General features: G+C 42.2%; 1 protein-coding gene across 1 annotated transcript in view; it reads right to left on the minus strand.

Annotated features, from left to right (window-relative positions):
- The window catches only part of LYST (lysosomal trafficking regulator), a 317,564-nt gene that overhangs the window by 22,298 nt on the left and 281,768 nt on the right, over window positions 1-13,498 (minus strand). The window contains exons 40-44 of the mRNA XM_040350648.1: window positions 6,154-6,220; window positions 4,047-4,203; window positions 3,658-3,798; window positions 2,385-2,602; window positions 63-290 (exon numbers count right to left, since the gene is read on the minus strand). Coding sequence (XP_040206582.1) covers window positions 63-290; window positions 2,385-2,602; window positions 3,658-3,798; window positions 4,047-4,203; window positions 6,154-6,220 — 811 coding nt within the window. The remainder of the gene's footprint in view (window positions 1-62; window positions 291-2,384; window positions 2,603-3,657; window positions 3,799-4,046; window positions 4,204-6,153; window positions 6,221-13,498) is intronic.

Genomic DNA, 13,498 nt, shown 5'->3' on the forward strand with positions numbered 1-13,498 from the left:
TTAGTATAATTATTTGCACATACTGCTTATTTAAATTGCAGGTATGAAGCATTTCTACTTACAGGGTAAGAAGGTTCCTTTGAACTCTCTCTGTTTTCTCTGAACGCAAGCTGTACCAGCAATCCCATGGCAGCTGGAAGTTCCCCTTCCATGAGTTTTGATCCTGGACGGCACACATGCGCACTGTGAAACAGCTGTCGTGGTGTTTGCCCGTATGTTTTAATCATGGTTTCCAGTGCCCGTCTTTGAACAGGATCTTCAACTGCTGAAACGTCCATTCCAAAATAAGTCTGGAAGGAACAAAACATAAAAGTAATATTGTATGTATAAACACAGACCAGAAAAACATTCAGTCACATGGCAAAATAATTAAACCCTTCATACATGATCGCACATATTAGAATACTTTTATTACGTTTTTCCTTCTGTGTAGGTAGCATAAATCATTTAAATCACCTCTCCATTTTGTTTTTCCTCTAGTTTTGTTACCCTATGTTAATTTATCCTTCAATTGTTTAATTTCCCATTATTTACAAGATTTTAAAAGCTTCCCAAAGTAGTAAAGTGATTCTACTACATCTAGAGTGGGAGTAGTGAAATGGATCAGGCCAGGCATGGTTTGTCTGTTGCTCTGGGCCTTAAAAATCAGCAACTAAATGTCCTGTGCCAAATACTTCCTGCACTTGTGTCACCCTACAGTGGGCAGAAAAAGAATCAGCTGTATTTACTCCGTGCAACTTATAACATCCACGTGAAAGATAAAACATGTCAGAAAAATAAAAACAGAATTACAGAGTTGGAAAAGGGATAATAGTATTTTGTCGAACCACCTTTTGCTTTAAAACAGCCTTTAGTTTGTTGGGATAGGTCTCTAACTTTGCAACATTTCCCCACTCCAGAACTGCTCAAGTTTGGTTAAATTTGATGGTGATTGTTAGTCGACTGAAGTCTTCAGTTCATTCCACAGATTTTCAATGGGGTTTAAGTCTGAGCTCGTACGAAGCCATGCAAGGACATTCACAATTTTCTTCTTCAACCACAGTGTGATATTTTTTGCTGTGTGCTTTGGGTCATTGTCATGTTGAAAGATAAACCTTCCTCCCATTGAAAACTTTCTGGCAGAGGACAGCAGATTTTCTTTAAGAAGTTGACAGTATTTCCCCCATAATTTTTTCCTTCTATTCTGACAAGTGGTCCAGTCCCTGCTGCAAAGAAACACCCCATAACAAAATATTACTGCCTCAATGTTTTACTGTAGGAATGGTGTTATTTGGATGGTTAGCTTCCGCCAGACATATTGTTTGGTGTTGAGACTAAATAATTTAATTTTAGTCTCATCTGACCAGAACATCTTTTTCCATGTGGTCTCAGAAACTTCAAGATACGTTTTGGCAGAGCTCAGTTGTGACTGAGTGGCCTTTCTTGAGAAGTGGCTTTTTTTGCCACCAATCCCATACAAGCCGAATTTGTGGAGAATTTGTGGAGAATTTGTGATATTGTTGTCACATGCACACAATGACCACTCTGTCATAAATTCCTGCACCTGCTTCAGAGTTGCTGTCAGCCTCTTGGTAGTCTCTCTGACCAGTTTTCTCTTGGCTCTTTCATCCAGTTTGGAGTGACATTCATGATCCAGGGAGGATCTGTATTGCACCAAATGCCTTACACTTCTTAATAAACTTTACTGTGCTTCTAGGCATTGATAAAGCCTTTGGATTTCTTTTTTTTATCCATCATCTGATTTGTGCCTGTCCAAAACGTTATCCCTGAGATATTTTGACAGTACCTTGCCCCCCTTAGTTGATTGTTGCTTTAGTTGCACCATCGGAGACTGAAATACTCTAGGAAAGCTCTTTTCATCCTGAGATAATAATATTGACCACAGCTGATCACAGTTGAAAGTCAAATGGCTTTGTGTGCCATTGAGAAGGTGACTAGCTACACCTGATTAAATTTACAACTAATTTTTTGGAGGGGGGGGGGTGATCCTTTTTCCAACTCTGTGATTATGTTTTTAAATATTTTTTAAATACAGTAAATACAGCTGGATAAAACAAAAAACAGTGTCAGACTTCATTTCAGGCTGCAAAGCAACAACATTTGATTTGAAAAGGGGGGGGGGGGGATTATTTTCTATACCCACTGTATTTCCTGCATAAGGGTCTTTGTGTCAAATATTCATATGTAAAGACTGGACTACTAGAAACTATGACAAAATATAAAATATCTGGAGGGCGCATTAAACAACTATTCAAAACTGTTTAATCACTTTTGATTGAAGTGCTCTTTTACGCTATATTTTGTGGTCCAGTAAAATCTCCAGAATACAACCTGGCAGAATTATTTTCCAAGCAATTAAAAATGACTTTTCTTTTCATACTTACTGCTGGGTGGAACACATTGATCGCTTGAACAGCAGCACGTCCTTTCTGTTTGTAGCCAAATACAAGATCGATCCAATTACAAATTGTCTGGGAAACTTGGTCCGACTCTAGGGCTTGGCGATGAATTAGGATGAACAGACGTGGATCATTTCGGGCCCAAGGTGGAAGGTTAACATGATTTACTCGTTCACCATTTTGACGTACACCAAAATCAAAACCTATTTAGTTGGAAAGACAGTCTTAACACACACATCTGAAGCACTTTTAGAATACTTTTCTAAATTGTGTTTTCATCAGCTATACTTTTTTTTTTAGATGCACTCAAATTCATGACTGCAATACAATGCAAAAAAGCATGCTGGCCCTAGGAGCAAACTTCTCCATCTTTTCTTGCAGCCAGCATATTGGCAGATGTTCCTATCAACCCAATACAAGAATTTCTCTCCATTAAAGCCTAATTTCAGCCACACCTTTTTGTAAAGAGCTGGGAGAGGTGAGAGCCTCTCTAAGGCCTTTACTATTGTCTTTGTTCCTGTTTGGGAGATCACCCCTATCGGGACAGAAAGGTAAATTCCCACAACACAAGAGACAATGGGAAGTGAACAGAACTTCAGACAATAATTGTATTGTTGTGTATTTTTTCTTTCAGTTACAACCAAAACTACCTATTGGAGTCTCCGACAGAAATCAAAACCAGAAATTCAGCAAATTGTACCCCACTAGCACTTCATAAAGTCAGAATAGAACTTTTCGTTGACCACAGTAAAAGCAACGTATTGAAACACACTGCCCCTTCATCAGCGTTTCCCAGATAAAGGGCCAAGATTTCTGTCAAGTAGCGTCATCTGCTTATCAGCTTATGCAATATCAGCTTGGGTGCCCCCACAGCAGGCTGCTTGTTGTGGGGGCACACAACAGAAGGGGGGGGGACACAGAAGCACCAGCAGGGGACCCGAGGAGGATCTGGGCTGCTCTGTGAGAGAGAGACTTTAGTATCATTTTAAGACCGTGGGTCAGGAGTATGGGACATATCTTTGGTCTCACAACAGTGTCTCCAGAAAGGAAAACAGTACGCAACAGTTGTGAAATTACTGAATTTTACTACAAATTTTTCTTGAGACTAGTATTCGGAGGCACAGTGCCACACTGTTTAGGCACAATTTATATTACAAAATTTCCCAATAATATAGCAAATCTTCCCATTTTGAGTTCAGTTCCACTTTAAATCTTAAGACAAATTAAAGAAATATTTTAGTTGTATAAAATCACTTACCTTCTCTATTCACCAAAAATTCAGGCAAGTAGAAAAACTCCGGAATAAGCTCTTTAACATCAGTCATTGATTCATAGGAAGACAAGCGCCATGTTGTATTCGTAGAATGAAATGTTCTGTCAGGGATATCAAAACTTTGATCTGCAAGAAAAAGAACATGTTTATGAACCATTAATGACCAAGGAACAGTTGATAACTTAAATAAAAACAATAAAAATATTCAAACCCCCAAAGAATAATTATATCCCCCCCCCCACAAAAAAATCAAATTGCTTAGGTATCACATGATAGTTCAAGAGAAGCTGCTATACACATCACTATGCATTTCCATCTACATATTTATCCCTAAAAACAAAAACAAAGACAATGATGTTATTGCTTAATCAGACCTTGATATGCCAGGAACATTTTGGTAAAAGGAGGCAATCGGACCATGAAATGCAGTACAGTGCCACTGTTTGAGTAATGTGATCCATAATGATATGGCTGCACTGGAGGCATTGGATCATCTTCTCTATCTCCTTTACCGTATTCATCTTCCAAATACTAAAATTAAGATGAAACATCTAGGTGAAAAATAGCAGTGATATTAATTTCAAATAACAGTTCATTTATCAAATTGAAACAGTCATGAAGGCAGTAGTAAAGTCTCCTGTAATACTTTTCCACATCTAAAGCATTATGACATAACTTGCATTTACAGTTGGTGTCTTTTATTTTCTCCTAACCTACGCAGTTTGAGTGAAATCGGCCTCTGTTTAACAGGCATCTTGCGCTCCCGGCGCTCTCCAGGGCTTCCATCCACATAAATAGGCTCCAGTGACAGTTGAACCCTGCTCGGCTTGCCTACATCTGGATGATTAATGATTGATCGGACCCATGTGAGGCGGAACACCCACATGTTCTCTTAACCCTTTACTTTAGTGAGTTGCTATTTACATTTTTCACCTAATGCTACACTTAGTCTGCTGCCCTCAGTGGTGTCTCCTTTCCATTACAGCTACAGGTGCTGCAATCCCTCCCAATGAAGCTCATCCTGTTCTGCGAAGTTCAATCCCTGGAAGCTGACCCTGAATGATGTTTCTACATGTAGATGCCCGATATTACTACATTGTCTTTCTAAGTTGCCAATTTTCATGTTATTAAATTAGTTTGTATACTGCTATACACAAGATGCACCCTCTACTGTCCCTATCTTTACAAGACAAGGCCACTATGAGATCCTCTGCACTGAAGTGATAACACTAAACAATGGCACAGTGTTAACACTACCTGATTCATGCAAATGTTTAGGACTGTACTTTTCTCTCAAAGAACTTATAATAAAAAAAGAAAAAAAAAGAAAAGCATGCGGGCTACACCCTGTACAAAACGCCTTAACTAAAGAACAAGGTGCCAATAGTCTCTGAAACAAGGCGGCCAAGGTAGAGATTTGCCCCTTGATGTATTTAAGGTCAGATGCTGGTCCAGACTAGACTAGAAAAAGGACAGAATGTATCCTAGCGTTACACCACACAAAGTAGGTATTCCAGGTGTGAGGGCAGACTTTGTAAAAGTCGGCAACAGCAGCCATGCTATTTAAGCCAGCGACCAAGGAGGATGATGATCCAGCCCTTGGAACAGAAGGTCGGATCTGGAAGGGTCCAAGGAGCGTTCGCCAGAGTGAGTGCGTACGAGTATCACTTTTTGTTTACATTAAAGTATGAGCAAAGCATTAAAGTATGAGCAAAGCTTGTCTAGCCATACTTGTGTGGGTCAGAGAAGTGCACTTACTTTTGCACTTCTGTGACGCATAATCAGCTATCAGTTGGCTAAAGTGTGCTGTTGGCTGACATCACAAAGCAGCTTCAGTCTAGATCAGGGATATGCAATTAGCGGACCTCCAGCTGTTGCAAAACTACAAGTTCCATCATGCCTCTGCCTCTGGGTGTCATGCTTGTGGCTGTCAGTCTTGCTATGCCTCATGGGACTTGTAGTTCTGCAACAGCTGGAGGTCCGCTAATTGCATATCCCTGGTCTAGATGTATCTCAACAATAATATTGGGATCCACCCAGATGCCTGACTGGTGGACTTTTGTTTCCCACACTTATCCTTTAAATACATATACATACATTATATATATATGTATATATATATATATATATATATATATATATATATATATATATATATATATATATATATATATGAATGAATAAAAACTTATATAGCGCAGCACATGCGAATTTAATCGCCTCTGGGCGATTATATATATACACACACACACACACACACACACACACACACATTATATATATATATATATATATATATATATATATATATATATATATATATATATTGCATGGGCAGTCAAGTCTTTATAAGCCTATTCCAAAGTTGCAATAAGCAGCCGAATACTTACAAAATGTGTAAATTACTAAAAAAGGAGTGACTTTTTCTTTTAGGGTTCATTGAAAGTAGTCATTATATCTCCTGCAAACTGTTATGATTACCTTGTAATTATCTATGTACCGATCTTCCTTTTCTTTGGATTGTACAGCAATAGGCTTGACAAGATTCCTGAAAGTGCATAAATAGGTGAAATTAACAAGACACAACAGTACTATCCTCTAGATACTAAGTACAGTAAAACCTTGGATTGCGAGCATAATTAATTCCGTAAACATGCTTGTAATCCAAAGCACTTGTATATCAAAGCGAATTTCCCCATAAGAAATAATGGAAGCTCAGATGATTCATTCCACAACCATTTATGCATAAGTCCTTCAGTTTATAGTTCATATAGAAAGATTATACAGTAGCAATGTGATAATGTTGTGTAACCATAACATTTCCATCCACAAACAGTAGCCTCCACAAGGGGATTAGAAGCAAAATCCAGCAGGGGCTACAGAGTATAAAAGAGAGGAGAGGCGCCTCTAAGTGTATCAATATGGTTAAATTTATTGAGTATACAACATTCAGCAACTCACATGGTTGATGATTAACTATTTAACAACCAGGCCTATTTTTCAAACTTGTTGTTTACAAGTTAAAATCAGGTTTTGTTACTAGAAAATTACTTAGAACCTCCGAACATTATATATTTTCAGACACCCTAGAGAATAAAATAGCGTTCGTGGACCTCTGATGAAGCCATGTGATGTGGCGTAACTAGTAAGGACCTGATGCACCAGGAAACACTAAGAACTGAACGCTGAATCGCTGTTTCACATTGCTTTTTAAACCTTTATGCAAGTTTCTACGTTTTTATTAATTAAAAGTTGATGATTTACTTCACGATGGGATGTCTTTTTGCTTTATACTCTGGCACACACCAAGGAGAGATCCTGTGAAACCATCCACAGTGACAGACAGCAGCTGGAGACCCACACAGTGGAACCATCCCTGGATATATTTACATCCATACAAGCTGTTACATACCTGCCTAAGGTAAGCGCTCTGTGAGCACAACTTATGGAAGAGTCACACAAGAAGACTGTGAAGACACCTTTGTTTGTTCGATACTTGTCTACACAAGGACATTAATTATCCACTTTTTGGGACTTTTTTGTCTTACTATTCATCTCATCCGTTTTTTGCACATTTGCTACACTTTTCACAAATATATATATATATTTCTTGTATATATTTTTTGCCATAATGAATTTGTCATTTGACCACTAGTTTATACATCACTTCCAGTATCATATATTCATCCATTATTGATCTATTTAATTTATGCGCTGATCATTTTTTTATCACATCCACTTGAGGTATATAATTATTTATTTACTTATTCAGATTAAGCAGCATTTTTGTTTTTTTACCTTCATCTTTTATATTTGTGTGGTGGCGCAGAAGCACTTTTTACTTTTTTTTTTATCTGCGGTCGTTGAATATCGTTGTTGTGGCAAACAGCTGACGTACAATAACGGCAGGCGGTCCGGAAGTAGTTAAAAGAGGCACAGCCAAGTCTGTAGGCATCCGGGGTAAAGCTGTGCAAATAGACCCTCCTCCGCACCACTGCCTCTCACCACTGTCGGTCTGCAATTGTGACCAGGAAGACTACCCTGCAGTAGAGCGATTCGAAAGCGAGGCTTAAGGCGCTCATGGAGCGCAGCTTAGAATGGATGACGTTGATGGCGGTGCAAAGAATGGTCTATGTGAACAGCTTTACTCCAGATGCCTGCATATTTAGATATGCCTCTTGATCATCAACCATGGGATTTGCCAAATGTTGTACCTTCATTAAATGTAACCATATTGGTACACTTTGAGGCACCTCTGTTCTGTTTTATACTCAGTTGAGACGACACTTCTTTTATATCAAGACATCGCTCGTATATCAAGTCAAAATGTATTTAAAGAGTTTTGCTTGTCTTGCAAAACACGCTAAAAAACTGTGGGTCTAAAAATCATAATTCTCAATTATTTAATAAGAAAAGAATCCAAAATGCTGGAAATTACAGTAGGTCAGAAAACACAAAGTTGCATCTTGCAGCACAGTCTGAGGGTAAGGCCTCGTACACATGACCGAGAAACTCAACAGAATCCCTCAAGAAGCTTGGTGGGAGAGCTTTTTTGCCGAGGAAAACAGTCGTGTGTACGTTTTTCATCGAGGAAACGGTCGAGGAACTCGACGAGGAAAAAAAGAGAACAAGTTCTCTTTTTCCTCGACGGGAGTCTCAATTTCCTCGCCGGCCTTGCATGCTCAGAATAAAGTATGAGACGGAAGTAAAAGTAGCATTTGTAATGGAGAACACATTTTTCAAGCAGTAACAGACTGAAAAGTGCAAATCCTCTCTTACCAAACTTTTACTTAACACGCAGTAACATTAGATTGAAAAAGCAGCCCCAAGGGTTATGCCAGTGGAATCGAACTTCCGCTGCCATTGTATGTGTTGTACGTCACCACGTTTGAGAATAAGGAGATTTTGTCTTGACAGTGTGTACGCAAAGCAAGCTTGTCGAGTTCCCTCGACAAGCCTAACCGGGAACTCGTCGAGGAAAACGATTTGTCTTTTCGGACGAGTTCCTCGGTCGTGTGTACGAGTCCTAACTGGAGAATTTGCCCATTTACAGATTGCTTTACACAGCATCATTTGTATCACTTTACTGAAGTAACCAGTATTTTATCATACAAACCAAGTTTTTGTATGACCATAGGCACTTCCCAAAGCAGTGTCTCAATAAGGGGTGGGCAAACAAAAAACCAGGAGAAACCAAACCAATGCCAACCACACAAACTGTTCCTGGGGAACAAGGAATCCTAAATAGCAAAACCTTGTGGCCCAAACAAGCATCTGAACATGCAAGCACCTCAATGTCGTGAAACATGCAAGGGTGCACACAGACGACCAACTTGCCACCTTGCCAACCTGAGACACAGATGCCAGAAGTTGGAACTCCCCAAGGCACTAAAGCACTCTGGCGGAGTGTGCCAAAGCCAGATCCTTAAAAGGCAGAAACCGGAACAATCTTCTGCCAAATACTTTGGAAAATAGAGGGAAGGCTGTTCAGTATTGCAAAAAGAGAACCTGACCTCTGGAGGGAAGCTGTAACAGAAGGCATACACAAGACACCCAGACCACATCCAAGAAGTTTCGTGCAACCACCCTAGGGCACGAAGGCCTTGGACACCGGAAGGCAGGAAAATGTGCTCCAACAGGAGGAAACCCCACAGGCCCTCGGAAGGTAGGGAGGCAGAGATTGAGAACCCCATAATATCTGAGCAAGACCAAACAGGATAAGGCTGCCAACACTCTAGCGAGAGTGAGGATGACAAAAAAACGAAAAAATTCAATTTTCTAAAGACAGCATAAAAAAGGGAACATCCAGAATACTCTCAAAAGAAGGCTTCTGGAGGACAGAATGAACCAGTGACAAGTTCCATGATTGCAACATGGAAGGCACCGGAGTCGCCACATGGTGAACCCCTTTGATGATCCCACGGCACCACCAGCATGTCTGCCGCATCCGCCAGGGGGCTTCTCGCTCCAGCACCTTTCTGTGGAGGCAAGGTACCAGAAGATCAGTAGTTGGAATGCCCCATTGTAGGCAGATCTGCGGTACACAGATCTGGGTGCAGGAATCACGCCCCTTGATCCAGCATCTGACAACTGAGATACTTCACCTGCCAGTACCCAACACCTGGAATGTACATGGTGGAGAGAGCCAGTACGTAAAAGTCTGCTCATTGCAGAATGCGCAATGTCTCCAGCGCCACTGTCACACACTTCGCACTGTCATGGAGATTGACAGATCACCCCAATGGCTTTGTAGGATTGCATTCCGAATGGCCGCCCTCAAAAAAGATCCGTCCATCGATCTCGACACAGCCTAATCGCCCATAGCTTCAGCCATTGATAGGCAGCCGAGCCTCTTCCAGTGTCCACTGATCCTGAGCCAAACTTGACCCAGAGCACCTTCTCCCAGCCAAACAGGCTGGCGTCCGTCATGATCACTGACCAGAGGAGGAGAAACACTTCCAAAACTGTAGAGAGGGAGACCAAAGCCACCAGAGGGGAAGGCCCTGGCTGACAGACCCGGACAAATCAGGCCATCTAAAGTAGTGGAAGAGTTCTCCCATTGGCTAGGTTTTCCTTCTGCAGAGCCACCCTAAGGAGCTGCACACACAGGACCACCTCTAAAGGCGGACACCAGCAGACCTAGAATCTGCAAAGCAGGACCATAAAGATTGTCTGCCGGACAGGAGCAGCTGAACTGCAGTCTCAAGTTTTTGTAACTTGTCCGTCGTGGAAGACATTATGGCCTGCGCCGAGTTGAAGACCAAACCCAGATACCCCCGCCTTTGTTGGGGCCCCAACAGATGTTTTTTAAGACAGGAACCATCTGAATGCCTGCAGAGAGTGCATCGTGCCCCCTTCAGTGCAAAATGAATATAGGAGTATATATGAATACATAAGTGTCATCCAGGTAGCCATCCTGGCGATCCTCTATTGTCACAGCAATGCCAGTATTGGGGAAAGCACCTTGCAAAACGCTGAAAAGTCCTCAATGCCTAGATAGACCAAAAAAAATCACCCTAAGGAAGGAGGGGCACCACCAAATGGCAGGAATGCACCCTGAACTTCAGCCTCCATGCAAACTCATTCAAAGCCTGGGGTCGAGGATCGGATAAACCTGTTAGAGTTTAATTTTGGATCCGGACTTGACCAGTTTATGGGCCCAGTTGTCAGAGACGAGGGAGGTCCATAGCCCTGCAAAAAGGCAAAGATGCTGCCCCCCCCCCGGAAAGGGAGGGGGAAATGGGGGCATCATGCAAGCCTGAGGAGGGCACATATTGAACACAAGAGGGCAGGAACATTGGGCACCACCAGTGGGTGCATTAGAGGGCTTGACACCCTTCTACAAAAAGTCAGGGAAAACAAATAAACCTCCTGTGTAAAAACTGTGCACCTTCACTTTCCTGGACTGTGGGAGGAAGGCACTCTTGCCTCCAGTAAGGTGCCCAATGTAATTTATATGAGAAACCAAAGAGATGTTCACCCAGGTGGGGGGAAGTCGTCTGGTCAGTAGACCAAAACTTTCAGTGCATCTGGAAAGTATTTACAGTGCTTCACATTTTCCACAGTTTTTTTGGTATGTTTACAGCCTTATTCTAACATGGATTAAATTCATTATTTTCTTCAAAATTCTACAAATACCCCATAACGACAACGTAAAGATAGTTACATACTTAAAAAAAACAAAAACACTTATACATCAGTATTCACAGCCTTTGCTCAATACTTTGTTGAAGCACCTTTGGCACCATTTACAGCATCAAGCCTTTTTGCGTATGATGCTACAAGCTTGGCACACCTATTTGTGGGCAGTTTATCCCATTCTTCTTTGCAGGACCTCTCAAGCTTCATGAGGTTGGATGGGGAGCATCAGTGCACAGCGATTTTCAGATCTCTCCAGAGATGTTTAAATCAGGTTCAAGTCTGGGCTCTGGCTGGGTGACTCAAACATTCACAGAGTTGTCCCGTAGCCACTCCTTTGTTATCTTGTTAGGGCCCGGTTATGCACGGCAAAATAAGAGTGCTCATCCTTGCCATCAGAGCCGCTTTAAGAAGAAGAAAAAAAAAAGCAGCCAGAGACTACCAGTATAGTAAATGTACCCAATATGTCTACAACTCTGAACTGCACAGCAGGATCAGCATAGTGCTCATACGCCTCATACAGTGTCCTCCCACCCTAATGCGGCTCATACAACCAACAGAGCAGTTGGAGGAAGTACATCCAGCTATTGGTCGGTCAGCAGCAGCTGAGCCTTGGACCTGCAGTGCCACAGGCAGGCTCTCTCAAAAACCCAACTTAAGAGATGGAGCAAAACCCCAACTTATCACCCGCCACAGGATAGTAGGCGGGCAGGAACCCACAGGCAAAAGGGCGCCAACTTATCCCACCCTGCGTCTGCCCCCTAGCACAGCCCTGTGGGAAGCAGTGCCTGGCTTCCAGGTGGAAGTGACAACAAAGAAAGGCAAATGCCCAAAGCCAAGATGGTCCACCCCAGTAGGTCACAAAGCCACAGCAATTTAAGGCACACCAGAGACCCTGGCCCAGGAACCCCATTTTGAGGCAGGAAGAGACAAACCATAACAAAGGGGAACGAGAACAAACACCACACTTCAGCCCCCCCCCCCACCTCTCTTGGGCATTCATCCACCTGGGAAATTAAGGGAGCTAAACAGACCCCCTCTAAGGTTGGGGGGTGAAGGGGACCATGCAGGACCAACCAAGCAGGGAACTGGATCCTTACTCCTGAAACACTAGGCGGAAATAACTGATAATGCCTATAACACAGCAGGGGTGTATACCAGCTAGGACTGCCGAGTTTCATTTTTACCTAGTATCCTACTGCCGTAGATGGGGGGGGGGGGGCTGTTTCTGTCAATGAACGCAAGAGAAAAACACTAAATGTCTTAAAAGCACACCTTTAAATGATATAAATATGGTGGCAGCCACTGCTGACCACATTCTGGCTGCCTGGTCATCTCTGGCTTTAATTTAAGCCAAATTTGTGCCTCTTATCTTGGAGAGCCAAAAACAAGGAACGAGCACTTGGAAAAAGAAACCAAAGCACTCAACTGCATACTTTCAGGATTGTGAGTAAAGAAGACACACAAAAAACAGGAAACTAGTATTTTTTGTTAATAAAGCATTCCTTTTCAGTCGAGTCTGAAATTGTTCACAATTTTTCTAATATTAACAAATTCTGAAATACTTTTACAGCAGATTGGCACTGGAGTTTTATTAAAACCTCCTCACTAGATGGGCATAGGGCATACTCAGGAACGGCATGTGAGAGAGGACACATCTCCCCACTGCTGATCTGTGATTGATCCTCTCCCAGCCCATGTACTGATTATTCAAACTATATGTGGGATACCGCTCCAGGGATCACTGTGGAACCCCCACCGGCCCTCTGCACTAGGGGAATGACCCATACAGGGCAGACTAAAGCCGCGGGTCCCGAATTCCAAGATGCTGCCGAGATCATAGTGAAGGGGGCTCCACAAGGCACTGACGAGCTGAAAGACCTAGGAACCAAATTGCACAAGCCGCCAAAGACCTCAGAGATATCTTTTATTACGCTCAGAAGCTGTCTGTGCTACCAGGGACGAACAGGCAGCTCACTCACTGGACATTGCTCACAGTCAATCGGGTGTGTGGACTCAGGCAGCCTTGTTAGCTGACAACTATGGGGATGAGGAGGCTGATCAGACAGATCCTACGGCCCTTTGCTGATGTGAAACGCTGACTTTGGCTCCTACAATTGTCCTATGCTATATCCCTCCAAACTCTGGGTTACAGATAGTGTGAGGCCAGTTTTTTGAGTCAGCCATA

Source organism: Rana temporaria, chromosome 4 (assembly GCF_905171775.1).
Source record: "Rana temporaria chromosome 4, aRanTem1.1, whole genome shotgun sequence".
In the NCBI taxonomy this organism is placed as follows: domain Eukaryota; kingdom Metazoa; phylum Chordata; class Amphibia; order Anura; family Ranidae; genus Rana; species Rana temporaria.